The sequence below is a fragment of the Lonchura striata genome, chromosome 15, assembly GCF_050655825.1.
Source record: "Lonchura striata isolate lonStrDom1 chromosome 15, ASM5065582v1, whole genome shotgun sequence".
In the NCBI taxonomy this organism is placed as follows: domain Eukaryota; kingdom Metazoa; phylum Chordata; class Aves; order Passeriformes; family Estrildidae; genus Lonchura; species Lonchura striata.
The window spans coordinates 5,052,531-5,079,131 of NC_140717.1; the positions used below are offsets into that span (position 1 = coordinate 5,052,531).

General features: G+C 41.4%; 2 protein-coding genes across 6 annotated transcripts in view; both read left to right on the forward strand.

The window, feature by feature from the left end:
- The first annotated feature begins 812 nt into the window (after nt 1-812).
- On the forward strand, nt 813-2,969 carry LOC110481323 (D-dopachrome decarboxylase). Its single transcript, XM_021549873.3, has 3 exons — nt 813-934; nt 1,003-1,178; nt 1,961-2,969. Exons 1-3 carry the CDS (start codon nt 827-829, stop codon nt 2,031-2,033), a joined length of 357 nt encoding a protein of 118 aa, XP_021405548.1. The 5' UTR covers nt 813-826; the 3' UTR covers nt 2,034-2,969.
- A 3,516-nt stretch (nt 2,970-6,485) lies between these two features.
- Nucleotides 6,486-26,601, forward strand: part of CABIN1 (calcineurin binding protein 1) — a 109,118-nt gene continuing 89,002 nt past the window's right edge. For 4 of the 5 annotated variants that reach the window (XR_014958561.1, XM_021549888.3, XM_021549890.3 and 1 more), the window contains exons 1-21: nt 6,486-6,638; nt 7,598-7,735; nt 8,832-8,896; nt 9,329-9,421; nt 9,717-9,830; nt 10,001-10,135; nt 10,399-10,579; nt 11,336-11,465; nt 12,158-12,307; nt 13,174-13,466; nt 14,016-14,184; nt 14,616-14,752; nt 15,137-15,354; nt 16,752-16,830; nt 17,071-17,258; nt 18,496-18,645; nt 19,024-19,218; nt 20,246-20,482; nt 21,722-21,875; nt 22,109-22,224; nt 26,060-26,221. Coding sequence is in view for 4 of the 5 variants with exons in the window: in XM_021549888.3 (XP_021405563.3) it covers nt 8,894-8,896; nt 9,329-9,421; nt 9,717-9,830; nt 10,001-10,135; nt 10,399-10,579; nt 11,336-11,465; nt 12,158-12,307; nt 13,174-13,466; nt 14,016-14,184; nt 14,616-14,752; nt 15,137-15,354; nt 16,752-16,830; nt 17,071-17,258; nt 18,496-18,645; nt 19,024-19,218; nt 20,246-20,482; nt 21,722-21,875; nt 22,109-22,224; nt 26,060-26,221 (2,904 nt within the window). In the remaining variant the exon portion in view is untranslated. The remainder of the gene's footprint in view (nt 6,639-7,597; nt 7,736-8,831; nt 8,897-9,328; nt 9,422-9,716; nt 9,831-10,000; nt 10,136-10,398; nt 10,580-11,335; nt 11,466-12,157; nt 12,308-13,173; nt 13,467-14,015; nt 14,185-14,615; nt 14,753-15,136; nt 15,355-16,751; nt 16,831-17,070; nt 17,259-18,495; nt 18,646-19,023; nt 19,219-20,245; nt 20,483-21,721; nt 21,876-22,108; nt 22,225-26,059; nt 26,222-26,601) is intronic. The other variant, XM_021549889.3, reaches the window with a different exon arrangement.

A 26,601-nucleotide genomic window follows, 5' to 3' on the forward strand; every position in this document is an offset into this window, starting at 1 on the left:
GCTGTGAGCCAGCGTGCCAGGTCACTTATCAACTTGGGAGTTCAAAGTCCTGATTGCTCAAAGTCCTTGTAATTAATACACGTTGGATAAAGCAGTAAACCTCTCTGCTTGCTTTTAAATTTCTTGTCATTTTGGTTAAGAGAAATTACCGCACTTCCATTCTCAGCCCTCCCTGCACAAAGGTGTATGTTGTAGCGACCTGAAATGTTTTTCCAGTGGCAGTAAGGGCTGTCACAGAACTCATTCTAGGCATCCCTTAGTGAGATGTGATGGTTTTGGTTTCGCAGCCTCCAGTGCACACCCCAGCAATGCCCATTTGGGTGAGCTCGGCTGTTACTTTGTGCTCATGGGTGTTCTTTTCCCCATTCCCCGGGACCCCTCCTTCCTGCCCTGACAGGGTTGGCGGAGAGCCTGTCCAAAGCCTGGATAAACCCCTGACATTTCTTGTTCGTCCTCTTTGCCCCGCTCTCCCCATGGACATCACAGAATAAAGAGAGCTGCACCAACATATATCGGGGTAAGAGCCTCTTTTGGAAATCTTTGCCCTCTCCTGATATTCCTCCCCTCACAGCCTCGGGTCTCTGGGTTAGCCTGATAATTTAGGAGGCCGAGAGGGGTGAAACCATCACCCGGCAGGCAGTCGGTGCAGCTGGGCTGAAGCGCGGTGACCCGCCCGAGGCCGGCGCGGAGCGAGGGGCGCTGCGGGGCTGCGCGCTGCGCGGGCGGTCCCGGCGCTGAGCCCGCCCCGCGCCGGGCGGCTCCGGGGCCGGACCGGGGCCGGACCGGGGCCGGGGCAGGGCGGGGCGGGCCGCGGGGCAGCAGCGCCATGCCGTTCGTGGAGCTGGACACCAGCCTGCCGGCCGAGCGGCTCCCGCCGGGGCTGGCGCACACCCTGTGCGCCGCCGCCGCGGACATCCTGGGCAAACCGGCGGAGGTGAGCGGGGCCGGGCGGGGGGCGGCGGGGCTGGAGGCGGCGGGGGCTGACCGTGGCTGTCCCGGCAGCGGGTGAACGTGACGGTGCGGAGCGGGCTGCCCATGGTGCTGTCGGGCTCGGCCGAGCCCTGCGCGCAGCTGGTCGTCTCGTCCATCGGCGTGGTGGGCACGGCGGAGCAGAACAAGGGGCACAGCGCCCGCTTCTTCGACCTCCTGACGGCGCAGCTGGGCCTCGGCCCCGAGCGGTGAGTGCGGCCCGGCGGGGGTCGGCCTGGGCACCGTGCTCGCCCCAAGGGCAACGGGAGCGTCCTCCCGGCGGGCCTACAGGCCTGTGTGCTCCGTGGAACACGACAAACAAGTGCCAAGGGGATGTTCAGAGCACTGGAGATAGTGGCTGTTCCCGTGGCCTCCCGGAGACTAAGTGGTAATACAGATCCAAGACGACATTGCAAACACTAAGTGCTCGGGGATGCTGAATCCCTGACATGTGGTTTGGAGCCAGATAAAACTACAGACTGGCACTTGTTGAACAGTCTGGGCATTACTGTTCTCTGAAGATCAGTAGTTACAGCTGGTGAAACTGCTGTGAAACACCACTGGAATTGGTAGAGCTTCACCCTGCCAGGGTGTCACCCTTCCAAATGCTGGAACAAGGCTGTTCCTGAAGGTCAGCCATGTCCGTCTCTGCTTGTCTTACCCATCTCCCCAAAGGAGAGTGATAATAGTACTTCCCTGCCTCTTGGGTGCTGTCAGGATAAATCCCTGACAAGATTATGCACTACATGAATCCTTTTAAAATGTACAAGTATGTCATTGAAAGTGTTGAAATACAGACTGGTTTTGTTTGTGTGGGTGAAGTGTGTTTGTACCCTGACCCATACACAGCTTATATTTCCTTCTGTTAAATGAACACCCTGAAGTGTAAGACAGAGAGACCCTAGTGCAGATTTTCTACTATGTTACAAACTGGGCAGCAATAATTGTAAAATTATGTTTCTTGTCCATGTTTTTGCTTTATACCCAAAAGGATTCTCATCCGCTTTTACCCACTGGAGCCCTGGCAGATTGGCAAGAACAGGACAGTCATGACATTCCTGTGATCCTTGGAGCGGCTGCTGGAACAAAGCCATGATGAAGGCAACCCAGAGATGATCGGCTCTGTCTGTCTACTTGTTTCCTCTTGTGATCAAATCTGTGTATCTTGATTCACCTTTGTCTTTGCATCTTGTACACACAAAGCTCAAGCGTGAGGCAATCAGCTGTACTGGTTTTACTGAAATAGTTCAAAGTCTTTGTCTCAAGCTCAGGCCTAGACAAAGGCTGCTTGTAGCAGTAAAAAGTTTAATTCTAGAACATTTAGCTTTACAGAGGACCAGAAAGACTCTGAGGTTTATCTAGTTTTTCTCCCAGTTTGAAAGGCAGAAAAAAAAAATCCTTTTTTTCTGTTTCTCTGTGGCAGCAGAAGGGTCTCAGGCCAGCAAAGATGACCTGGAAGTCAAATTCTTTTATTTTTCAGGTTCCCCTGAAAGCCCTTTCTAGAAAGAGAGGTGAGTACTGGGAGAGTTTAGGCATTGCAGGCTCATATCAGATCTTGTGCTCTGTGCTCTGTCATTGCCACCTCCTGTGACTGCTCCTGCAAAGTGTTCCTTGTTCACAAGGTTTCCAGGGCTCAATGTCTGTTGCTGATGGCAGTGTCTGGAGGAGGGAGTCACTTCTGAAGACCTGCACTGTGCCACCAGAAAATATTTTGAAGTTTCTGCTACTGCCTGCTTTAATTCCTGTTGTTCACTGTTCAGAGTCCTTTTCCTCGCTGTTATGGGGAGTTTTGGGATGATACAGCATCTCACTGTGATCTGTGGCTGATGTTTCTGGCTCAGTGTCCCTGCAGAGAAGTGTTTTAGGTTTTTAGCACCTATATACTCCCTTACTTTATACCTAGAATGCACAGGGCATTTTATTAAAATGAAAACAAGGTACTTTTTGTGTACAATGTTGCCTCTGCCTTCTGCTGCTAATAAAATAATGTATCAGTTCCCTTTCACTGTGTGAATTGGTCAGCTGGAGGTCAGGGAGCTCGGCAGAACTGAGAGCACATCCCTGGGACATGGGGGTACATGAGAACACAAGGCTGAAAGGGGCTGCTGTGCTCCTTCATCATTCTAAATGGAGTTTTATTTGTTTATGGCTTGAAGTATCTTCTAATTACCATTTAATTGTTCCCTGTACACCATAAATGACTTCTATGTTTGACAAATCTGACAGGAATACAATACCAAACATAAATTTGTGTATCAGGCTGGGGGGCTACACTTTATCTGGTTAATGAACTGTAGCAAAGCTTCTTTTGATAAGTATCAGTTTACTGGCTCACAGCACTGGGGTTTGTAGGTCTTAAGTGCTTGGACACAGACATTATGACTGCCCAGGTCCCTCCACTTTCTCAGGAGATCTTTTCAATCAAAAGTTGTTGAAACTCAGGCAACGACCAGGTGCGTGACCTGAGTCTGAGAACACTGACTCGACAGTGCTGTGGTGCAGAGAAGGGAGTGGACAGCCCTGGCTTTGCACCAGCTTGAAGTGAATATTCTGAAATGCAGAAAATAATCTCACTTTAATTCTGATCTGCAGGTGGTTAATTTCCGGGAGGTCCTTCTGCCTCCTGAAGTAACAACCACAGACCCTTGCCAAAACCTTTGTTTCCTTCAGACAAAACTTGCTCAGCCCTAGGCCCCAGCTCTCTTGGTTTTGGGCCATGCTGGCCACCCTGGGGATTTCTGCAGACTCTGCTTTCCTCACCCTTGGCTGCTCCCAGCGTGGGTTTGTGCCTGGGAATGACTTCTCCAGGATTGCAGAGTTGAGCAAGAAGATGTAAGAAAGTTCATGTTGGTCTGAAAAAATGGCCTATTTCTTACTTCATGAACTAATGTTGGAATAGGTTTGACAGTCTTTTGGGACTCAAGAAGCATAACCTGCAAAATGGTTATGCAGGCCTCTGGAACCCCCCCCAAGGCAAGAACACATCAACCAAATGAAGCAGGAAAAGTTTTCACTCTTCAGGTTGGAGAAAATCAGATACACCACCCTTATCTATGGCTCAGCAATGACATTATAAAGTCCCTTTCCCTTGCATGCAGATGGTCCCTGTTCCATGGGCTGGAGCCTGCCTGACATCTGGAGTTAGTAGCTCCCACCTATGGTTGATTTTTTACTGTTGTAACTTCCCAGGCTCAACTTCCTAAGGTTAACAAATATTTCTGCTCCACAAAGTGGCCTCTGTTTTTTGACAATGCTCTATAGGCATATGTTCAAATTGAAAGGCAATGCCCTGATTTTGAACATTGAGTAACCATTTCCTAGCCTCAAACCTTTGGACTTCGGACAATCTTTCTGTGTGTTTATACTAGAGAGGAGCAGTGAGGTCCTGAGGATGATGCAGGGCACCACTGACAGGAAAGTGCTGCAGGGCTGTGACAGCTTTGTAAGTTACTCTCCAAACACAGCAGTGGGATGCTGCTGCTCACAGCAGCCCTGTGCTTGGAGCTTCATGGTGGAAAGAAGGGCATTAACACAACTGGCACATTTGAGATGAAGAGGGCTCAGTGGTGATTCAGTGCAGTGCTTGAGCACAAGTTTACCTTCATCAAGGTGTGTGATGTGTTGTAGCCACAGGAGTCTTTAAATGTGAGGTTCTGTCCCACAGCTGGGGCCTTGCCAGCCTGTCTGGGCTGTGCTTGGGTCTCTGTGGGGCTGCAGGTGCCACATCTGCTCTAACACTCGCTGCTGTCTGACCACCTTACACCTTAGAGATAAACTCATTTCCACAGGGAGCTGTCTCAGTGCTGCTGGGCTTCACTTCCCCCAAATCCCAGGGGCACAGAAGTGTGTTCCCATCTCCAGCTGGCTCCGTGGCAAGCTTTAGGGAAACTCAGTGGCCTTGGGCTGATTTCCAGCCCCCTGGGCAGGGGATACACACACACACTCTCAGGGTTTTGCCCACACACCCCACACACGTTGTATCTGAAGCTCTGGGGCAGAATAACATCTGACTTTCCTGTCACCTATTGAGTAGGAACAGTCTTTAGACTTCTTGATTTCTGAAGCTGGAATCTAAATTTTGCAGATGGGCTGCAAAAGAAGGATGACAGTGTCTTCGTCTGTGAAGGAAAGCAGCTCTGCCCAGCATTGTTTGTGGAGGTGTTAGGGTTTGAGGGCTGAAAAGGCAGCCCTTTCTGCCCTTACACCATTTTTCTGTGAGAAATCCCCAGACATCTTCAATTTGGAAGATCAGCTCCACAATTTGGAAGTCCTCAGACTTCTTAATTTCCGAAGCTAGAATCCAAACTTTCAGATGGCCTGCAAAAGGAGGATGACAGGGCCTTACTCTGTGAAGGAAAACAGCTCTGCCCAGCATTGTTCGTGCAGGTGTTAGGGTGTTTGAGGGCTGAAAAGGCAACGCTTTCTGCCCTTGAACCATCTTTCTGTGACAAATCCCCAGACATATTCAATTTGGAAGATCAGCTCCACAATTTGGAGCTGGGCTGCTGAAGGACAGTGACAGTGCCGTTCCTTGGGAAGGAATGCTCGTGGTCCCAGTGTCGATGGGTCAGACAGGACTGCCTGGGGTACAGGAAACACCTTTTTGCCCTGACAGCTTTTGAGTGGGATCAATCCTTGGACGTATTAATTCTTGGAGGTGGTATCCAAATTTCAGCGGTGGATCCCTGAAAGGGAATGGTGATGCTTTTCCATAGGAAAGAGCTGGATATTGTAAATGCAGGTGAACCCAATGGGAAGAAATGACGATGTCTTGACTCAATCCAGAAGGCTGAATTATTTCTTTATTATAACTATGGTGAAATACATTAATATGCTATATAAAAGGAGGATACTAAAACTACATACTACTTTCTCTGACTCTATTTCTAACTCTAACACAACTCGTGACCCTCTCTGAGAGTCCAGCCCCAGGTAGATTGGATTGTCCATCAGGCTCAAACAATCCTCACCAGAATCCAATCAAGCAATCACCCCAGGTAAGCAATTCTCCAAACACATTCCACATGGGAAAAACATGGAGCAAAAATAGAAATTGTTTTCTCTTTCGTTTCTCTCTGTGTACCTCTATGAAAAATCTTGAGAGGGAGAGAAATGAGCTTGCCACAGCTGGACCTAGTGTTTCAGGTGCAGATACCAGACTGTCCAGGGGAGGTAAAGGCCAGCATGACTTTGCTGTCCTGGTACTTTTGCTGTTGATGCAGATAATTAATCTGGGCCAGGGGAGCTTTAGATTGGATATTGGGAGGAATTTCTCCACAGAAAAACTGATTCAGACATTGACCGTGCTGCCCAGGGCAGGAGGTGGTGAAGCCACCGTCGCTGGAAGTGTTTTAAGAAAGACTGGACGTGGTGCGGTCGGCACGGGGCTGCTGGTCCCGGCCGGGGCCGCCGAGCGCCCTCAGCCGCCCTCCCGCCCCGGCAGTGCGCGGCGCTGCCATTGGCCGGCTGCGGCGGCGCGGCCCGGCCAATGAGGCGCTGCCTTGTTGGCGCGGGGCTCCGGAGGCGGTTGCGGTGGAAACGGGCGGAGCGCGGCTCCCGGGGGAGCGGCGGAGCCCGAGGGACCCGCGCTGGGAACCCCCGGGAGACCCCGGGAACCCCCCGGGAACCCCCCGGGAGCAGCGCCGGCATGCCGGGGACGGCCCCGCCAGGTGAGTGTCCCGTCCGCCCGGCCCCGCGGAGGGGCAGCCGGCGTTTGGGCCCTGCCCGGTGAGGGTAGCGAGAGCCCGGCCTGGGCGGCCTCGGCCGCGCCGCTCCCTCCGCGGGGCCGCGGCCGGAGGCCGACGGGGCTCCCGCCTCCTCCCGGCCCTGCGTGCCCGGGAGCAGCGGCCCCGGCCTCCGTGCGGAAAGTGATCGTGTTCCGGTCCGAGCGGCTTGTGCTAAAGTGAGGCGGATCTTTGCAATGGTAAAAAAAAAAAAAAAAGAAACCCAAAACAAAAATCAAGTGTTTTTAAAACGTGTATCTGAAATGTATGGATCCCAAGTAGCATGAACAACAAAAAGCTGGGAAAGTCTAAGCCACTCCCTTTGTTTCTTACTTAGAAGTTGAGAACACAAGCTCTGGGAGTAAGAGCTGACATTGGAAATATTTACTTAAATTTTAAACTACTAAGGTTAAAGAAGAAAATGTTTTGAAGGCAAAAGGCTTGCTGCCTTTCAGGATGTGCACACCTGTTGTAGCTGCAGATTTATAGCTGAGACACTCTTGTATCTGAAAGAATGCAAACTGATTTGTAGTACTTAATATGAAAGAGTAATTATTTTTTGCCTGCTTATCTCATGTAGTTGTGTTCTTTGGAAGTGCTTGCAGTGACACACTCAGTTCCTAAGTGCTGTGGCACTGCTGTAACTCGCTCCACAGGCAGGGTAGTTGTGCAGCCCTGTACAGTGCCTGGTTTAAACCAAAGTGAAACAAAACCCTGCAAAAGCTGTGTGGGGGCAAACCCCTGCTCCTGTTTTCCAGCAGCATCTCAGTCCTGTTCGGTTCTGCTCTTTTAGCCTGTGAGCACCAGGCAGGAGAGATGTTAAATGGTTGTTACTAAGTTCCTGTGTGTTACAAGCTTCCTAAATAATAAGTAGAACTGAAATTGTTTTCCCACGTTTTCTGCAGCTGCAGTTTCTCCAAGAGTCCAACCTCAGAAGTAGAGCCTTGACTGTAGTCTCTGCTGCCGACTTCCTCTGCCACCTTGAGCAAGATTATTTGGATTCAGCAAAAGACTTGGGCATATTACTGAGTATAGGCATTTTTGTAAGTGGACTTAAACCCCATGAACTTAAATATGGAATTGATTTGGGATCACACAGACTGACTTACTTAAATGTCATAAGCATCTACACCCTGTCCAGATGTGTAACATTGTCTGTCTGAAAGAGGCAACCATTAGTATCTGTGCGTGTATTTTCTTCATGTGAAAAGTAGACAAAGTGTCTGTCCTGAAGGAGATTTGAGGTTTTATTAATGTTTATCTGGTGACTTTAAAGGGAAAATGCTTCATTGCTGTGCACTTGTCAGTCTGATTTAACTACAAGCCAGTGGTGCATGGGCCAGTAAATGCTCATTGCTGAATGAGTGAAATTCCTGTCAAGGCATTATTTTCTCCACATGCAGGACTAATCATGATGATGTATGAGTTAATTCAGTTTATAGTTCAAAACTCCCACTGCTTCCTGCTGTAGTTAATTCTGGACTTACTCTTCTATTAATGGAGTTTCCCATATTAGAGACTGTTTTTAGCCTGTCTTGCATATGTCATCTTCTTGTTTGAGTTGATGGGAAGATTTTATCATACATCAGTGAAGGTTTTCTTTAAAAGCAGCACAAAGCTCTTTCATATATTTTTGCCTTTGCTAACATGATGTTTCAAGCAGTTAATTGAATATAAATTGTGGGCTTACATATGAGGAAAAATTACTTACAGGTTATAAAGGTGTATTTGCCCCTTCAAACTTTTTATCAGTGGTAAAAAGGACTGGAAACATGAGTATCCTTTTTCAGAATGAAGAAATGCTAGTTAATAAAAGTTCAATAAAAGTTCAGTTTCTTTTGTTTGTTAGTAGATCTCGGTGTGTCTGCAGTAGCTATAACTTGTTTTTGCATTGGGGCTGGTCTGTAGAGGTTGGTCAGTATAGTCAGAACAACTGTGGGACAAACACTGGTCCTGTTCTAGCAGGGATGGCAGTAATGAAAATTATTCCTCAGTGAAATTGTTCCTCAGTTGTTGGGCTATCTCTTGGCATACTTTACAAGCATATTAAAGTATGCTTGTAAAGTATTCCCAGCTTGTCTTTCACTTAGTGTTTTCTTTGCCAACAGAATAAATACTCTAATCCTGTTTCCTTTTCAGACCTGTTTGTGATAGACCTCTCCTTCTGTTCCTGGAGAAAGACATTGTGAATAGTTGTGAACATGGTAAGGGTTTCTTGAGATGGCTTTTGAGGTGTTTTGCTAGCAATAAAATTGAGAATTTTCCTCTTTCCCTGGGACTAAGAATAAATTGCCATAATGAGAACATTGTTTTTAGAGTGATTGTAGTTATTGGTAAATTTAAGAATTTGGAAAAAAGTCACTGTAATGCACGTCTCTTTAGGAAAGCTGTTGCTTGCAAGACACTTGAAATTTGTTTTTTTTTCAGCTGATTTGGGATGGGAAGTGGTTTTGATATTTGTTTATTTGCAATTAGGGATGATTAAATAATTACAGCTCTTGTAATTTCATGTAGAGATCTCTCAGTATTGTTCATGTACCAGTTAATTAGAAAAAAAGGGAAAAATCCAGTTTTTAAAGGAAACTGGGATGTCTGTTGATGTCACATCTCTTGTGACATCTCAATTGTCATTCCAGATTCGCATTGCAGCACTGAATGCGAGCTCCACGGTTGAGGATGACTATGAAGGTACCTTCAAAAGTCATAAGACACAGACAAAGGAAGCTCAGGTAAGTCATTCCACAGTTGTCTTAATGAGGTTTTGTCTTGATGGGGGTTTTGTCCACTAGTTGGGATTTGTTCAACTGTGATATTTTGTTCTCATGAAAGTTTAGTTACTCTGTCTTGAACCCTCCTTTAGCAAACTTAAACTTCACTCAGATGAGTGATTTTAGGACAGTAACACAAATGTTCTGCTGTGTAGCAGAAAGTACTAAAAATGTGAAACCACTGAAATACATAATAAATGTAAGTGTATTTAATAAAGTTGCCTTAAAAAATACATTCTAATTATTTAAATCACAGGAAGCAGAAGCTTTTGCTTTGTACCACAAAGCTCTGGACCTTCAGAAGCACGACCGGTTTGAGGAGTCTGCTAAAGCTTATCATGAGCTACTTGAGATTCGCCTTCTGCGAGAGGTCAGTGACCCTGGGAGAAGGACACTAAGAACTGTTTGCTGTATTTTGTCTTACTTCAGTTCTAACTGGCTAACTAGAAATGTCAATATTATCAATTAGCAAGTTGTTTGTTGTTCTTGCTACTTGTCTGATTCCTAATGCTCACATTGCATTTATTTTATGATTTTTAGGCAGTTCTTTCTGGTGATGAGAAAGAAGGGCTGAAACACCCGGGTTTGATGTTAAAATATTCCACCTATAAAAACCTAGCACAACTGGCAGCACAGCGGGATGACTTAGAGACAGCCATGGAGTTCTATCTGGAGGTACAGTGCAGCTGAAATTAGACACTGGAACCTTAATGTTTGTAAAAACTTTCTAAAATACAGACAGATACATGCAGCATACATCATGTCAGAGTACAGTTGGGTACTGTATTCTTTCTGATGCTATATGGGATAAAATTGGTTCACCATTCAGCCCCCAAAGCAGTTGTGATCGTGCTGAAAACTAAAGCAGTGCCAGTCCCTGCAGCAAAGTGGGTAGGCATGTCTGAAATGTGGATAATATTGTTTGTTGTGCTTTCCAGGCTGTAATGCTGGACTCCACTGATGTCAACCTCTGGTATAAAATAGGTCGTGTGGCAATAAAACTGATCCGCCTACCCTTGGCTCGTCATGCTTTTGAAGAAGGGCTCAGGTGTAATCCTGATCACTGGCCTTGTTTGGATAACCTTATCACAATTTTGTATACCCTCAGTGACTACACGAGTGAGTACAATGCATGAGAAACATCTCGGGATGTGTGGAATTTTACATACCAAGAAAAATTGTAACAATGAAATCGTATAGGTTGAAGTGTCTCTTGCATAAGAAATGCAGCAGGATTTGGTAGAGACTGCTACATCAGGGTAGAGATTTTACTGAATTATAAAGCATAATGGTTTAGATAAGTTTTGGTTACCCTAAAAATAAACGTCTGTGGTCTTACAGATCAGACCCTCTGCAGGAAGTTCCCCTGTATAGTGTTCTTTTGCCTTTCCATACATATTTTGGCTTTCTAGTATTTTCTTCCTGCATAGCTCTAGGATTTGGGTATAAAAATACAATCTCTTTCATAGCCTGGTAGGATTAATTGTAGTTACAGCAGTGGATACACTGCTTCCTTCATTAGTGGAATCTGCAGTTAAGATATTTGATAACATAAAAATGGAGAATAATTGTGTTTCTTTTTTATGGTTGTAATTTCTTCTGTGCCAGAACAAGCTTGAAAGTAAGTGGAGGATCTACTGCAAACATTGTTTAAGTAAAATTAATTACATTATTTTTCTGGATATAGCACCTAGGAAGACACAACAGGCAATTTTAACGGTATGCATGTAATTATTGACACCTTACAAAGCAATTGGACTAATTCATGTAAATGTCACATTTGGGTGGAATTCAGTGGTGTATGTGAGGCCCAGAAACGGGAACTTTGAATTAACCAAAGCAGCCATTGACCATTCAATTTTGTTTCTCTGTCAGCATGTTTGTACTTCATCTGCAAAGCTCTGGAAAAAGATTGTCTGTATAGCAAAGGATTGGTTTTGAAGGAGAAGATCTTTGAGGAGCAGCCTTGCCTCCAGAAAGATTCCTTACGGATGTTCCTCAAATGGTGAATGTTGTCTTAGAGAATATGCTGCCTTTGGAGTGTAAATTTTAGGTTTGGGGTTGCTCAAAAAACCTGCTGAGCTCTTGTGCTTTAAGTGGTAGGAATACCTTGCTGAACTTCCTTCTGAATAATAATGTGTTGGTGCTGCTGACAGAATGTTCTTCAGGAATTCCTTTTGGAGGGAGGTAGAAAGAGGAAAAGAATCCATTTGTTGCTGCTCATTTATTTTCATACCTAGATCTCTTATAATCACCTGCATTTGTTTTTCTAATTAGTTCCTGATCCCTACAGCATTCACTTTTGTTTTCCTAATTAAAACAATCTAATAAAATAAAAACCAAAACAACTCTCTCCCCTCCCAAGAAAACCTCACCAAAAAATCCCCACATGTTACTGCCTTTCCTTCTGTGTGGATTTTGTAGTAAGAGCAGGTAGGAGGAAAGTGGGAAAATAGAGGCCCATAAAATTTACAGGATCTGTCTAAGTTAACTGATCATTCAGAACAAAGATTTCTGATGGTTGACACATCTATATGTGTGCCATAAAGTTGGTAACAATGTTGTGTGAATGCTTCTTTCAAGGCTGTTTTTGTTATGTTATATGATGGTATTAAATAAATCCCCGCTAGGCTTTAATAAAAAAACAAACCAGCAAACAAAAAACTTTTCTTATCTCCATTTTTTATTATTTCTTAGTGACATGTCTATCCATAATGTGAATGTGAGTGCAGCTGAAACAGGAAGAATCATAAATGAAGCTCTGGAGCTACGTAAGAAAAGACAAGCATTGCTGGTGCGTGACAGAGAGCCAGACCTCAGACTGGTGCAGCCAATTCCCTTTTTCACGTATGTCTATATTTCCTCTTTTCAAAAAGATCTTCTGAAGAGTTGACAACTGTGTTGTGCTTTGGATTTCTTCAAAACGCCTTTTTTTCCTTGTAAAAACAAACCAACCCTCCAAATGTTTTCTTATTAGCTGATAGGTTGGTTCGGTGTGCTTATGGTTTTAGCATACACCCCATAGTAATTATTTTTCAACTTTTGATTTTAAACCAGTGATGTAAAAAACAAATATGGTATCTGAGAATGATTTGGCAGCTATTCCAATGTATTACTGGATTTTTCATATGTGACTAGAGTTTGTATGTGAATTTGAAAGCAAGTTTAGCTTTTAAAAATTGTTTTTACTATTGAGATAATGAAAACTCAGAAAAAAAATTGCAGTTCTTTATTTGCAGGAAGATATAAGGATACTAACAAGTTGTTATATATGTATTTATTAAGGCATAAAAGATTGGGGTTTGGTTTTTGTATTACACATATTTATCTGGAATTTTAATGGACTCTGCATGTAGTTCATCTTGCAGAGAAATTGTTTCTACTTGTGAATATGGATGAGTTCTTTTAGTGTTGTTGATTGAATGCAGAACCTGAAAATTTTTCTTTGACACTACTCTTTTTAGCTTTTGGTGTAGAGTAATTTCCTCAGCAACTACGGCATGGACCTTGTGTTTTTTAGAGATATTTTTTGAGTGATGGGACAGGTTTTTGACACTCAGGTGTGTATCACTGTCCCACTGAGAAGCTGCTCTTGCTATCTCTAAGCTGTTAGAGAGAAACAATATTGAACGCTGTTAGGTTTGTAAACATAATATAGAAAATAATGTGACAAGAGCTGAAGACATTGTGATGCTGTTGTGTTTCCCTCACAGGTGGAAGTGTTTAGGAGAAGCTTTGCTTGCCATGTATCAGCACCTCACAACATGTGATCCTCCTAGACCCAGTCTGGGAAAGAGAATTGATCTCTCAGAGTACAGAGACCCAGTTCAACATTTGATGCTTTCTCCCACCTCTACTCCTGTCAGTGTTATTCAGCCAACTCCTGTCAGCACTAATCCAGTGGTGACAGTGCCAGATCCTGTATTACCTTACACTCCAACCACACCCAACTTCCCAAGTCACAGTCAGAGTTCATTGGAACCAGGAGCTGCTGTAGGTGAGCAAGGTACTTCAATCTAAGATTCAAGATCTCTTTCCTACTTACCTGGATACAAAAAACCCTTCAGATTCTTTGGGATGTGCTGTCTTTTGACTGCATGTTGGTAGAGGTGGAACCTTTTCAGCGTATGTGTGACATCTGATAGAGAAAGTGAAGGAGTATCTGACCTTTTCTGGTTTTGTGCTGTTACCCCCACAATTCAGTTTTTCAGTCTTTAAGATGAGAAAAATTGTGACTCCATTCCACCAGAGATGCATATCAAACTTTTTATGCTGGGAAGGGCCTTGAGCTTCTTAGAATGAATGAGCTATTTTACAAAGAAGATGACTGTGTTATTTTTCTGCTCATGTGTCACTTTAAGAAGCTGAGAAGACCAAGCTGTCAGCTATATTTATTTGAAATCTGTAGAAGTTTTTTTTGGCACTGTCCTCAGAAGGAAACCAATGAATCTCAAGTGTTGCTGTGTAATTATTTTTTTTAAAATAAAAAAGATTACTCTTTTTTTTTTGCCAATTTAACCTGTCGGTTTTGGGGTTTTTTTCATTATGTTTTTAGGTGACATATCTGCAGGTGATAAATCTAAGAAAGGAGTGAAGCGAAGAAGAATTACAGAAGATAGTGGTGAAACAGCCAAAAGGAGATCTGCTAGAGTTCGGAACACCAAGTGTAAAAAAGAGGAGAAGGTTGACTTTCAAGAGCTGCTGGTGAAGTTCCTTCCTTCCAGGTACTGTACAGCAACAGCTTTAATCATGAGATAATCATAGAGAGAAAGCTATTTGGGATTTTTTTTTGATTGATATCCCCCCATCCTTAAAACTGCCAGTCCCCTGTTATTTTTTGAAGCAGATGTGGTGCATTGTCTTCTGGTAAATGTAGTAAGATTGCTTGTAGTAAAAATTGCTGAATAAAAATTGAAAAATAAACCAGCTTTTACTACTCTTAAAGTGAATTAGTGGACAATGCACATATCAAAATGGATAAGAAACTAGTCTTGATTTGGACGAAAGGAACTGGATGCAAATCTCTGAATTTGTTTCAGTAATATATTCTCACTGTTAAAATTTGCACAGTGTTTCATATTTAGGTTTCACCTAGTAATGAAAGAAAGAATGAGGACTTTGTTGATATTATGGTTTTTGCTCCCCTTTCACACAGATTAAGGAAATTAGACCCTGAGGAGGAGGAGGACCCTTTCAATAACTATGAGGTGCAATCAGAGGTCAAAGAGGAGAATTCTCAGCATGTTGGACCACATAGAATGTCATTTGATTCTACAACATTTATGGAATCTGGTAGGTATTGCATTATAACACCTGTTCTTTCTTTGTTGTTTTTGCCATATAGTATGCTTTATTTTCTGTATTTTCCTGTCATGCCTAGAAGATACAGAAGTATATGCTGTTTTGAAAAGTGTAATTTTATGGTATAGAAGTATCTCAGTTGGTACTAATTTTTTTAAGTTTTGGGGAATTGTTCAATCATGGTGTGCAGGAGCCCTGTTGTGTGGAATTTCCCATTTAAACAGATCAGAATACAGTAACGGAATTCTGTACATGTGCAGTGCAGATGAACTGCTGTGATATAAGTGCACAAAACCCTGTTGAAACTTAATTGTTTAAAGTTATGATCTGCCTCAACCTTACACATGCAGGCCTTTGTGTTTATCTGCTTTCTAGAAAAACAGGATGTTCATGAATTCCTGCTGGATAATCTGAACAATGGTGGGATCTTGGAGCTGATGATGAGATATCTGAAAGTCATCAGCCAAAAGTTCCTGGTGAAGTGGCCTCCTGGCTTGTGTGAGGTGGTCCTCAGTATCTATAACAGCTGGAGAAAGCACAGCAGTAGCCTTCCCAACCCACTCCTGAGGGACTCAAGTAATCAACACATCAAGGTAGTTTCAACACCTTTCCTTATTCCATCTTTGCTGTTGGCTTGGTGTCAGGATGCTCGAAGTGCCCAACTGAGATCCAGCAGACACAGCTCAGCTCAGCTCTGCTTGTCTCAGCTGTGGTAGCTGTCCTAAACTTGGGTGCAGTGCAGCTCCTGGAGCTGTTCCTGAGCTGAACAGACCTGGGTGATGCTACCTGCAACTCTGACCTGTATATAATGGGTGTTTATGGACACATACACCTGTAGAGATGTAATAGATGCAGATATATTTTATCCCTTTATTCTGTTGTTGCTCTTTCTCCCCCCTCCCCTTTTTCTTCTGGTATGACAGAGTTTTGTTTTATCATCAGGTCAGTACAGGGGCTGCTCTGCTCTCACTGGCTGATTGAGGGTCAGCATTGGTGCTTTAAACAGAGTAAATACTATGTAGTTTTAAGATAACCTGAATTTTACAGTAAAAGAACCCAAACAACAAACCAAACCAAAACCACCTCCTCAGCATCACCATTTTACTACCTTTATAAATCTGGAATTTCCTGAAAGCAAATAGAAAAAAATAGTAAGTTCTTTACATTATTGTTAAACCAGCTTAATGATAGAAGATGGTACTTCTTGAATTATAAAATCAGTTCTGATACTTCTTGACCTCTGAGCCAGTCCATTTTATCTTTTTAATGTTAGCAGTTTGTATTAATTTGGAAAGTTATTTGCCTTTGGTATGACTTCAGTTGGAAAATTTTTTTCAGATCAAGTATTTTTACTTCTTTGCAAATGAAATATTAATTATGGAAATTGCTGTGTTCCATTGATGTAATTTACAAAACAAACAAAAGTGCCTCTATGTAGCAGATGTTAAATTTTTATACATCCTGTGACTTATTTATGTATATATTTCATGTATACGTACCCTTTTTTAAACAAATGTAAATATATTTATAAATGTATTCCCTTGGTTCTCATTATTACTGCATAACTACTTTTCTTAAATTTTGTCTTATTTTTCAAATGTCAGGGCTACTGCTGTATTCTGGAATTATGCTTTTGGCATGATTTGGCAGTTTAATGTAGTTTTATTTCAGCCAGATAAAAAAGTAAGGATGACAATTTTTTCTAACGTCAAGCAATGCTGTTCTGACCTTCTTTCATGAGCTGAGATTTTTCTTTGTTAATGGTTCTAAGTATTGTTTGGTTTTGTACCTGTTGATTTATCAATAGTATTATACACCTTTCAGGCAGAAGAAGTACTTAGACCTTGGGAATAGAAATCCCAAGAGGACAAGATGAAGGCTTTCTTTGAAGTAAATTGCAAATCTAGTGATTTTTTTTTTTAATTTATGCTTCTTTTAATGTATTTCTTTCTGTGAATACTCTTTTGATATCTCCTTACTTTTTCTGAAGGATATGATGTTAATGAGCCTTTCTTGCATGGAGCTGCAATTAGATCAGTGGCTACTGACAAAAGGGAAGAGTTCTACAGGTGAGGACTTGATGTCATTTTCTTCAGACTCTGAAAACACTGGGGGCATATGAAGAAATGTTTCTAGGAATTCACTTGGTTTTGGCACTGTTTTTTCTTAATATCCTCCAAATCTGTGTTTTATTGGGGAATCAGTTGTTTGCTTTCAGGTTGATCAGTACCTTTGAGATTCTGTTATGTGGGACTCCTTCCATGGGATGCCAGTAACTTAATGATAAAATGTAATTAATTGACTTGCAGTTTCTCCACGAAATTGTCCTGCTGCCTCTGTGAATGGCAAGTTTGGTCCTGACTTCCCAGGAACTCATTTTTTGGGAGACCTGTTGCAGCTGTCATTTGCGTCCTCGCAGCGAGATTTGTTTGAGGAGGGCTGGATGGAGTTTGTCACTCGGGTCTATTGGCTGAAGGCTCGATTTCTGGCACTGCAGGTTGGCTTCACTTTTGGTTCAACAAACACAGCTTGTCCCAAATTCAAGTCAAAATTGTTCAGATGCAGCTGATTTAGGAATCTCAACTCTTTTAAGCATGTGGATAAAAGCAGCTTAAACTATAGTGATTTAGTTTTACTTTATTAAATATAATTAACTTCCCCTGAGGGTTGAAGTGGAAATGAAGTAGGAGGTCTCACATGCTAAGCAAATATTCAGATATGTTTAATATGTAAGTTTTTGTTTAAATTAACTGAAGCTAAAAAAAAATATTTGTAATAAAGTTAATTGGAATAGTGTTGTGGAGCTGCAGAACATAAGATTTTTGAGGGCCTGGACTCGTGGACACTGTTGAAGTCTCAGGAAGTCCAAAATGCAGATTTTAACTGAAGCAGACACTGTTTTATTACTGTTTCCTCTGCTTTTCCTAGGTGGCATGGTTCTGCTTTTGAAGACTTTTAATTTAATATGCAAATTTTGAAGCAGAGGGTTTTAAACCTATCACTAAGGGAATAATTTGAAAGAAATGTTATTTGATCCCTGTCTTTTTCTTCCCCTCTAAATGTTGCTTCCCCAGGACATCAAAGAGGGTTTTTTAATGCAATAATTATGTCTAAATCAATTGTCAACTAGTTATGTGAGTCAGTTTCATAAGTGTGAATTAACTTGTTCCTTCCCCCTTTTTTTCACTGCATCTAAGGATTCCTTTCTAATAGAGTTATTTAGGAAAAATGAGAGTTCCTATACAACTAGTGGCATTCTTTTCCTTGTGATATGCAGAGTTGTATTTTGCCTGTGCATGCCTTCCTGACCTCTCAATTTCAGTAACTACTTTGCACAGAGCAAGTAGAATTCATTCGCTTTGCAGAATATACAAATGTTTCTTTACTCACTGTTTTAATTTGCACAAATGGAAGAGTTATTTCTGCTAGTTTACTCTTCTGCCTTTTTAAAGAAAAGGGGTTTTAGCACTCCGGACCAATCTTGCAAATTTATGCAGGCTGAATTCTGTTTTTCTGATTTATCTGTTATTGAAATAATTTGTAAAATATTTTAAAATATTTTTGCTTTAATTTGAGCTATTCAGTTGAATTTGTAATTTTTGAGGACATGCAGTAATCACACTGGCAGTGCCTGCATTAAATTTAAGCATTTCTATGAGTTTTGGAGACTCTTTCTGCAGTGAGAACCATAGGATTTTTTTGGTTAAATGTTTTTCTCTGTACTGTTTCTCTAGGGAGACATGGAACAGGCCCTTGAAAACTATGATATCTGCACTGAGATGCTGCAGAACTGCACTAGCACACAAGCTAAAGCTGGCAATGAGTGTGGCATTGTCATACGGTTGCCTAATCTGCACGTTGATTCTGTGGTCTCTTTAGAAGAGGTAAGAGTTCATTTGCAGGTGTGTGTTCCCTGTTCCACCCCTCCCACTCCACCTCTCCCAGTTTCAAATGTCACCTATGTATTAGTTCTTTTGTGATAGAAGTTTACTGTATTTCAGAGTGAGGGTTTTGTTTTGTTTGAAGATCATGTCAAGGCTACCCTCTCTTTTTCAAAAACTACAGTTTTTGTATCTCTTGGTCCTTGTACATCTTTAGATTGCTTTTATACAAAATAAAAATATTAAAGCAGCTGCATGCATTAAAACAGCAGTAGTTCATTGAATCAGTGTTTTCTTAAACATTAAGAGCTGGGAGAAGCATCAGTAGCCAAATATAAGTGAAAACAAAAGTTAAGATTATATCATCTGTGGTGTTTGCAGATTGAAAAGAACCTAAAATCTCTGGAGAGGTGCCAGTCTTTGGAAGAGATCCAGCGCCTGTATGAGGCAGGGGACTACAATGCAGTGGTGCATCTGCTCCGGCCAACCTTGAGCTTTAATGGCTACGGCAGAGCCAAACACCTGGAGTTTGTCACATCCATTCCAGAGAGACCAGCTCAGCTGCTGCTCCTCCAGGTTTGCTTTGTTTCCTACAAAATCTGGTCTAGTAAGGAATTAATACACATTCCTGAAAACAGGAGGGAAGGATTTCTGGAGTGGGTGTTAACAGTTATGAGTCTTATTTACGAAGCAAAACATGGAACCAAATCTGTAAATGCTCTGAAGATCTCAGCTTTATCGACATCAGTAGCAAAGTGCCAGCTCTTGCTGACTGAGAATGTGGCTAAAGATACAGGATGTTGAGGCCTCCATTGAATGAACAGAAACTTGAATAATTTCCTGAGTTATTTCATGGGTGAATTAATGCTGCTTTGACTATATGGTGACTTAAAACCATTTTGAAACTTGGTTATCTAGCATATGAATGTTTTTTATGCTGTAAAGACTCACTACTGCATGAATGAGAAACTGTTGATACATGCAGTATAATTGCTGTAAAGTTAATCCATTTGACACTGTAAAAATAAATGTACATTAAGTGTATAAATGAGCTCAGCTGAGTATATTAGGTTATTTGGGGGAAAAAACGTTTGAACCGAAAAAACTGATGGTCTTTTAACTGGACTGAACCAAGTCCTACATTTTCCATGCTGTCAGGTGACCCAGCCCTTTCAGAGTAGAAAGAAGCAGAAGTTGCTGTTACACTGGCCTTAGAGTTGCTTCTTTGTTATTGATGAAGTAATAAAATGGTAGCACGAGATCATCAAGATCCAAACCTCGTTTCTTGTAAGGGCTCTGTTGAGCTTGTAGATCATTAGAATTACAGACTTACAGCCATCCCTATTTTCTTTCCTTGCATGTCTTATTAAAGCAGAATGATGTGATAATTTTTTTTGTATTTAGGTCCTACTTGAGTATTTGTTGTCCAGGATCCATGTACCTCCTATTGTCCTTTTAATGTTGCGTTTAAAGATGTTGTTTCATTTCATTGAAGTAATCACACTAACTGAATATAGTGTTTTGCTTTGCCCTGCTGTGCATTCATGTTTAAAATAAACTCTTCATTGTTATAATAGATCTTTTTCATATTTACATTCCCTAGGACTCCCTGCTCAAACTGAAAGACTACAAGCAATGCTTTGAATGCTCAGATGTTGCCTTGAATGAAGCAATTCAGCAGATGATCAATATGACAGCAGCCTCTGCTAAAGAGGAGTGGGTTGCTACGGTAACACAGCTGCTCACAGGAATAGATACTTCATTATCATCAGTTAACAGCATCTTGAAAGACTCCTCTGTCACACCAAGCCTGGTTCGCTTAACAAACAACCTGATCCAGGTAAGCCATGGCCTGGCACCAGGGGAGATGTGCTGTGTGCTGCAGAATTCAAGGCATGATGCAGTAGCTGTGTGAATTCCCACCCACTCATAGTGATGGCTTTGGTTACATCCCTGTTACATTTTTGGGGAAGATGGGTATCACCATATTGTGTGAGCATTGTCATAGTCTGCAGTGTGACAGACCTGCACTGAGCACACACCTGTGTTAGAACCAGTACCTTTAGACACCAAGCTGCCTAAACCAATCAAAATATGGTGGTAAGATAACCCAACACTGGGGTTTTAGGCTATTTGAAATGGTGATAATGTGAAGATTGATTGAGCTGCTTGGGTGAAGTTTCTAAGTTATGGCTCTGATCTTGCCTGGATGTGCTTCAGGCTGGAGGGCAAGGTCCATAAGCCTTACAGGTAGGGTAGAATTGCTTGCAAATGCTTGCCAAAGTGTTTTTCTAGTAAAAACAGAAAGGATGATCTGAACAGGGCAGGGGAAAAGTAAAATGTGAACTGCTTCTAGAATTATGAATACAACTAATTTTAGCCTTTTACAGAAGGTACTTTCAAACCTCAAAACTGAATGAGTGTTTTCAGCCCAGGTAACAAATGGCAGATTTACAAATGGCAGTTCTGTTAAGAAGCAGGTGTAGTTAATGTCAAAATTCAATGTGCTTGCAATTCTCAAATCTCTATTTACTTCTGTAAAAGCCAAGGACCCTTCACTACTTACAAAATCATACTCTTATTATGTAAAATTGTATGTTTTATAGAATGTAATGGAATTCTGGAGAACAGAGTGTTCAGGCACATCATTTTTATAGCATCTTTAATGATTCTAGTTGGTCTTTTAACAGTTGTTGTAAGACTAGTTCTAGAATTCAGGAATTTTTTAAAGTTCCTCTTCATCTGGGTTGTAGGGAAATTTCTTGTACAATAATGAGGCCTAGTAATGCTAAGAATTGGTGCTGTGTATTTCCTTACTATGAATTGCTCATATAGCATATAAACAGAGACATGTAGGTGGAAAATGGGGGTGCAAGAGGAATGTCAGAGTAGGGCAAACCATCTGCTATCCTTCCCCTACTGATTGGTTTATCTCTAGCATTTTTAAGCCACTTGTGAGAAGCTGAGACTCAATTTTAGATTATTTCCTTGGGGTAAAATGTGGGATTGTTTGGGGAGGATTCACACCTGACCTTTGTCTTGCATCACTTTGTCTGTATAATGTCTGTTTCTTTATTAGATCATAGACTGCAGCATGGCTGTCCAGGAAGAACCAAAAGAGCCATATGTGTCCTCAGTGCTTCCATGGATCATCCTGCACAGGATCATCCAGCATGAGGAAGATGCTTTTCGATCCCTTTGCTGCCAGCAGCAGCAGAACCAGGGAGAAGAAGGTAGATTATTTCTTCACTTTTATATATTGGACCTGAGCTCTTTACCATCTAGCTCAGGAAAATATATGTAATAAACTATTTGTTTGTTGTCTTACCTTGCTGGCTGAGGGGAGTAGGAGGGCTATGCAAGCATTGCTTTCCATCAGAGAGGAAGCTGTTTGCCAGCTGAAGCATTGACTCAGACTTAACTCAGTTCTGTGCTACTTTAGCATTTACCAATTTCTTTCTTCCAGTGAGTCCTGATACCCCTATGTTGCCTTCTTCACTTATGCTGCTGAACACAGCTCATGAGTATTTGGGGAGAAGATCATGGTGTTGCAATTCAGATGGTGCTCTGCTCAAGTTCTATGTAAGTATTGGCATTGTGGAATAACTGAGATTGAACTTTGTTCCCTGCTTTGAGATGTGGCTTGGCCAGATGACTTTCAAGGATCAATCAGAATCAAAGTTAGATTGTTTATTGCCTTATCTTCATGTTAAATATACACTTTTAGATCCACTTTCCATCTTCTCCCAGACAAACATATGAAAGTTTCAGTCAGTTTAATCTGAATAGCAAAGGCTTGTTATTCCAGACCCTTTTCTATTGGTCTGCTTCTGTTATACTCCCCATTGTTCTCTAGACTTGCCTCACTGAAAAGAATTGTTTTATTCTTTCTCCTTTGTTTTGCTTCTTGCACTAGTATTTTATTTTGTTCATGGGATTTGAAAGAGAGGTAGGAATGACCAAGCAGTTGGATAGTACTGTACATCATTTAGAAGCTAAAAAAAACTGTTGTGTTACATCTTTAAAATTGCTGCTATAATAACACAGTGGGATTCCATATTCATCTTGTCTCAGTGATTCTAAATAAGTTGCTCACTTCACAGAACTGAATTTGTCAAGTGTTAGGTAGGGTTTGCACGTTTTCAGTGTACATAAATACTGTTTATCATGTAAAAAGAACATATTTAAACTTTCAGCCAAGAAAATTCAATTTTGAACAGCTTGGTTGTTTGTTTCTTCCAAATCATAAGAGTAAAGATTTGCAGCCCATCATCTATCCACAGTTACACAACTGGAATGCTCCTGATTGCACCCACATCCTGTGGTGTTACCTGGATTTGCACTGAAGCTGTGATGCATTTAATTGTTCTGCGATTGATAAATTTGTCTTGTTTGATTTTAGCTACCTTGATTTTATACCACAGTCTGAAAAAAATTGCAATTCTATTGTTTTCAATGTTATTAACTAAATATTATTTTAAATACTCAAACACAGTTCATCTGTTGAACAATGATAAGAATGATGAATTACTTTAACCCTCCATTTTCCCATGTCTTAAGGCTGTTCTTTGCTCTGTTGTTCAGATGGGTGTGTTGCATCTCATCTCATGTGCTCCAGGAATGGGTGTCTGGGCAGGAATACTGTAGCATTATTAGATGAAAGGACTTAGCCATTCATGGTTGATCTTTTTAAGATTATTCCTTGAGGTCTCGTTGTTACACCAGAAAAGAAATTTCCCGTGGTAACTAGAATGTTTGCTCATTTTCTCTTAGCTCAGAAAGCCAAGTGTTTCCCTGAGCAGAGCACTGACAGCCTGGCTTCTGGCAAATCCCAGATAATGTGATGCCATGGCATCCACTGGGTTGTGCTCTACAGGGACATTTCAGTGGCACTTTGCAGATTCAGCTTGACTTCACTGAGGTTTATTACCTTCAGCCAAGAGAAAATCATGATTAGTTCTGCATAGAGCTACTCAGGAATCTCCTAATTTCCCTTCTCAGCACTCCCTGGAGCTTATTAGCCACAGATCAGTGCCAGACCCCATCTATCTCTGCATTTGAGCAGTGGCATGTCCAGGACAGTAATTTAGACAGCTGGGAAGGATGGCACAGAGAGCCTGAGGGGTTCTGCAGGAGTCAGCTCACCCTGGTAGGGCTGGAGTGAATGAGCAGTGTTTGAACTGAGGCTGATTCAGGGTAGAACTATCAGATTATCTCTATGTCCTGCTCTCCTCAGCCTCCCTGGTGTTAGAAGCAAAATGCTGATACACCTGAGCTGCCCCTGCAGGGACTCCAGAGGGCTTATTAGCTCAGCCCTGTGCTTCATGAAAATAGATGGGCTGCTCCCAGGCTCCGGCTTGCCCACAGATGTCGTGCTCTGAAGTAATGAGTCTGAATTGTGCCTGAAAAATGTGCCTGTACCCACAGCCTGTGGAGTCACAGAGTATGGGCTGGGAACCTGGGAAAGTACAGATGACTGAGAGCTGCCAATGTATTTACAGTGAGATCTTTGCAAATGTCATTGGGTACTTTAAACAAAATGTTTCATTTTCACCTACAGAACTGGCAGCTTCTTAAACAAAAATATAATATAGTATTATTAAAGACAAGAATTTGGTTTTCAGAGACTAGAGGGTGTTGGAAGGATAGGGAAAGACAAAGGTAAAATGAGATGAATTATTTGAAGAGAAAGGCAGCTTCAAGAATGTGAAAAGTGTGTTTCATAGATTAGTGTTAAATGGTCACCTTCTGTAGGTAAACTGTCTGCTCGAGGACCTTATATTGCTTGTGGATGAATGTGCTGTGCAAGAGAAGGTGTTAATATCAATTAAGGCTTTTAGCAATACTCTGAATTATTAGGAACAATTCTGGATTTCTGCCAAGAACTTGAAAGTTGAATAATAACACAGGAGATTGTTTTGAATGCTGTTCAAGTGAGAATTCTGTTACTGCTGTTAGATGTGCTTTTGTTTGTAGGAGTAGGAATACAAGGGTTTTGTTACAGTATCCTCTGATGCTCACTGTTTTTCTTCAGCTTTTTTAGCTACCCTTTCTGTAAATTTCAAATGTTGATCACAAATTCATGTAGGGAAAGTGCTGGCAATAAGGTGGCTGCTGGGACTCAGTATGAATGAGTCTGCTGTGACTCCAGATGTCATTGAAATGCTTTCTAAGAATTGTCTTTGCTTTTCCTTTTCAGGGGTTTGGCTCTTAATAAACAGGACCTTGATCTTAGCACAGATATTTTAATCAGGAGAGAATCAGCATCTTCTATTTAATTCCACTCTTATAAATAAGCTTCTTATATATAGAAAGTCAGACTTTTGCCTTGTAATGCAGTGTTTGTATTGATAGGAAAGCCCATCATGATGAGAAGCTTAATGTAGGATCTTGCATAAGTAATTGAGTTTGCAATCCTAGGTGTTGAAAAATGATAAATGGTCACAAATAAACTTTTTTTTTTTTAATTTAAATCTATAGTGGAACACATTGAAGTTTAATCTTAAACCTCAGTGGCTGTGTGGGTCTTGTTTGGGTTACAAAATAAATATCCAGAATAGCCCTACACAGGTTATTTTTGGTGAGCATATTTTTATTGACCTTGAAAAATGTCTTCTTGGAATGTGTTCCTTAGTGAGAATTTTCAAAGAGCTACCTTTCTTCTTTTGGCATTCAGCTGCTGTTTTTATAATGAATGTCTTAAAGTATCAGCATCTTCCAAAATATTCTACTGATGGGTGCTTTCTCTTGTAGTGTTGAAGGTAAAGATAGCAACTTGCTACAGTGTTTAGTAATTTGGGATCAATCCAGCCACTTTCCTTGGTGTGTAGCCATCTGTGTAATACTGTTCATACTGTTCAATTCTATAGTCCTTTTAGCCAGATTTTCATTAACTCTCTCTTTTCTTTTGCTGCCAAGTCCTCTCCATCCTGCTTTTTTTCATGCAGAGGAAATTGCTGGTTGTGAGTTAGGGCAGAAATTCTTCTGTACCTTTTCTTTATTCACAGCATTGATGAACTGTACTTCACAGTTATATTCACAGAAGCAGCTTGGTGTGTAGGGGAGAACTTTGAATGATTTTAAGTCTGAAACATGAAGCTGATATTTAACCTCATTGATTAAAGATAAGTATTTATGAATTAATACAGGAAGAAAAATAAAAGCACTTCAGTACTGCTGCAGTGCCATTGGAATGACTTATGTGAGACCAGTTTACAGAATTACACGAGTAATATTTGGTTGTTATTGGAGACCAGTTTATAGAATTACACGAGTAATATTTGGTTGTTATTGGGGAAAAATCCATGTAAAAATCCCTTAAAATCTCTTAAAGTTGTTTCATCATCTGCCTTTAGCAGCTCACTGGGTAGCTCATTGTGATCTGCAGGTGACCTTGTCCTTGATGCTTGGCTTGCAGGTTCAGGTACTTCAGAAAGAACTTGCAGCTTCCACTTCTGAAGATACTCATCCATACAAAGAAGAGCTGGAAACAGCTTTGGAACAATGTTTTTATTGTTTATATGGTTTCCCTAGCAAAAAAAGCAAAGCAAGGTACCTAGAAGAACATTCAGTACAGCAGGTAAGTTATGTGGTATCCAATGTCCGTGAAATATCCTGAAGTGATGAAAGATGCACTCTTGTTTTGTTCTAATGCACTTTGATATAATTTGGAGAAAGCCTATTTTAATTTCCTTGTAAATTTTATGTATTTTACACATTGTAGAGAATAAAATGAAAGTTCTAGTATTTTTAAAAATTACTAAATATTTTTTAAATTAATTATTAAAAATTAAATATAACAAGTCGAATATTTTAAATGCTAGTCTTATCCATAGTAGTCTGCCGTTCTGAAAGTATTGAGAAATTGATTTTATTAAGCTATCACTTTCCTATTTTCAGCTGAGAAGAAGTTCAAGGTTGAGGAAAATTTAGAGAGGAAAAGTCAGCTTGAGAGAAGAC

Bases quoted from the DNA above. Each gene is read 5' to 3' on its own strand.
- LOC110481323 (XM_021549873.3), top strand. From the start codon at position 827: ATGCCGTTCGTGGAGCTGGACACCAGCCTGCCGGCCGAGCGGCTCCCG. The intron at 935-1,002 runs GTGAGCGGGGCC...CTGTCCCGGCAG, and splicing joins TCCTGGGCAAACCGGCGGAG to CGGGTGAACGTGACGGTGCG. The intron at 1,179-1,960 runs GTGAGTGCGGCC...TATACCCAAAAG, and splicing joins CTGGGCCTCGGCCCCGAGCG to GATTCTCATCCGCTTTTACC.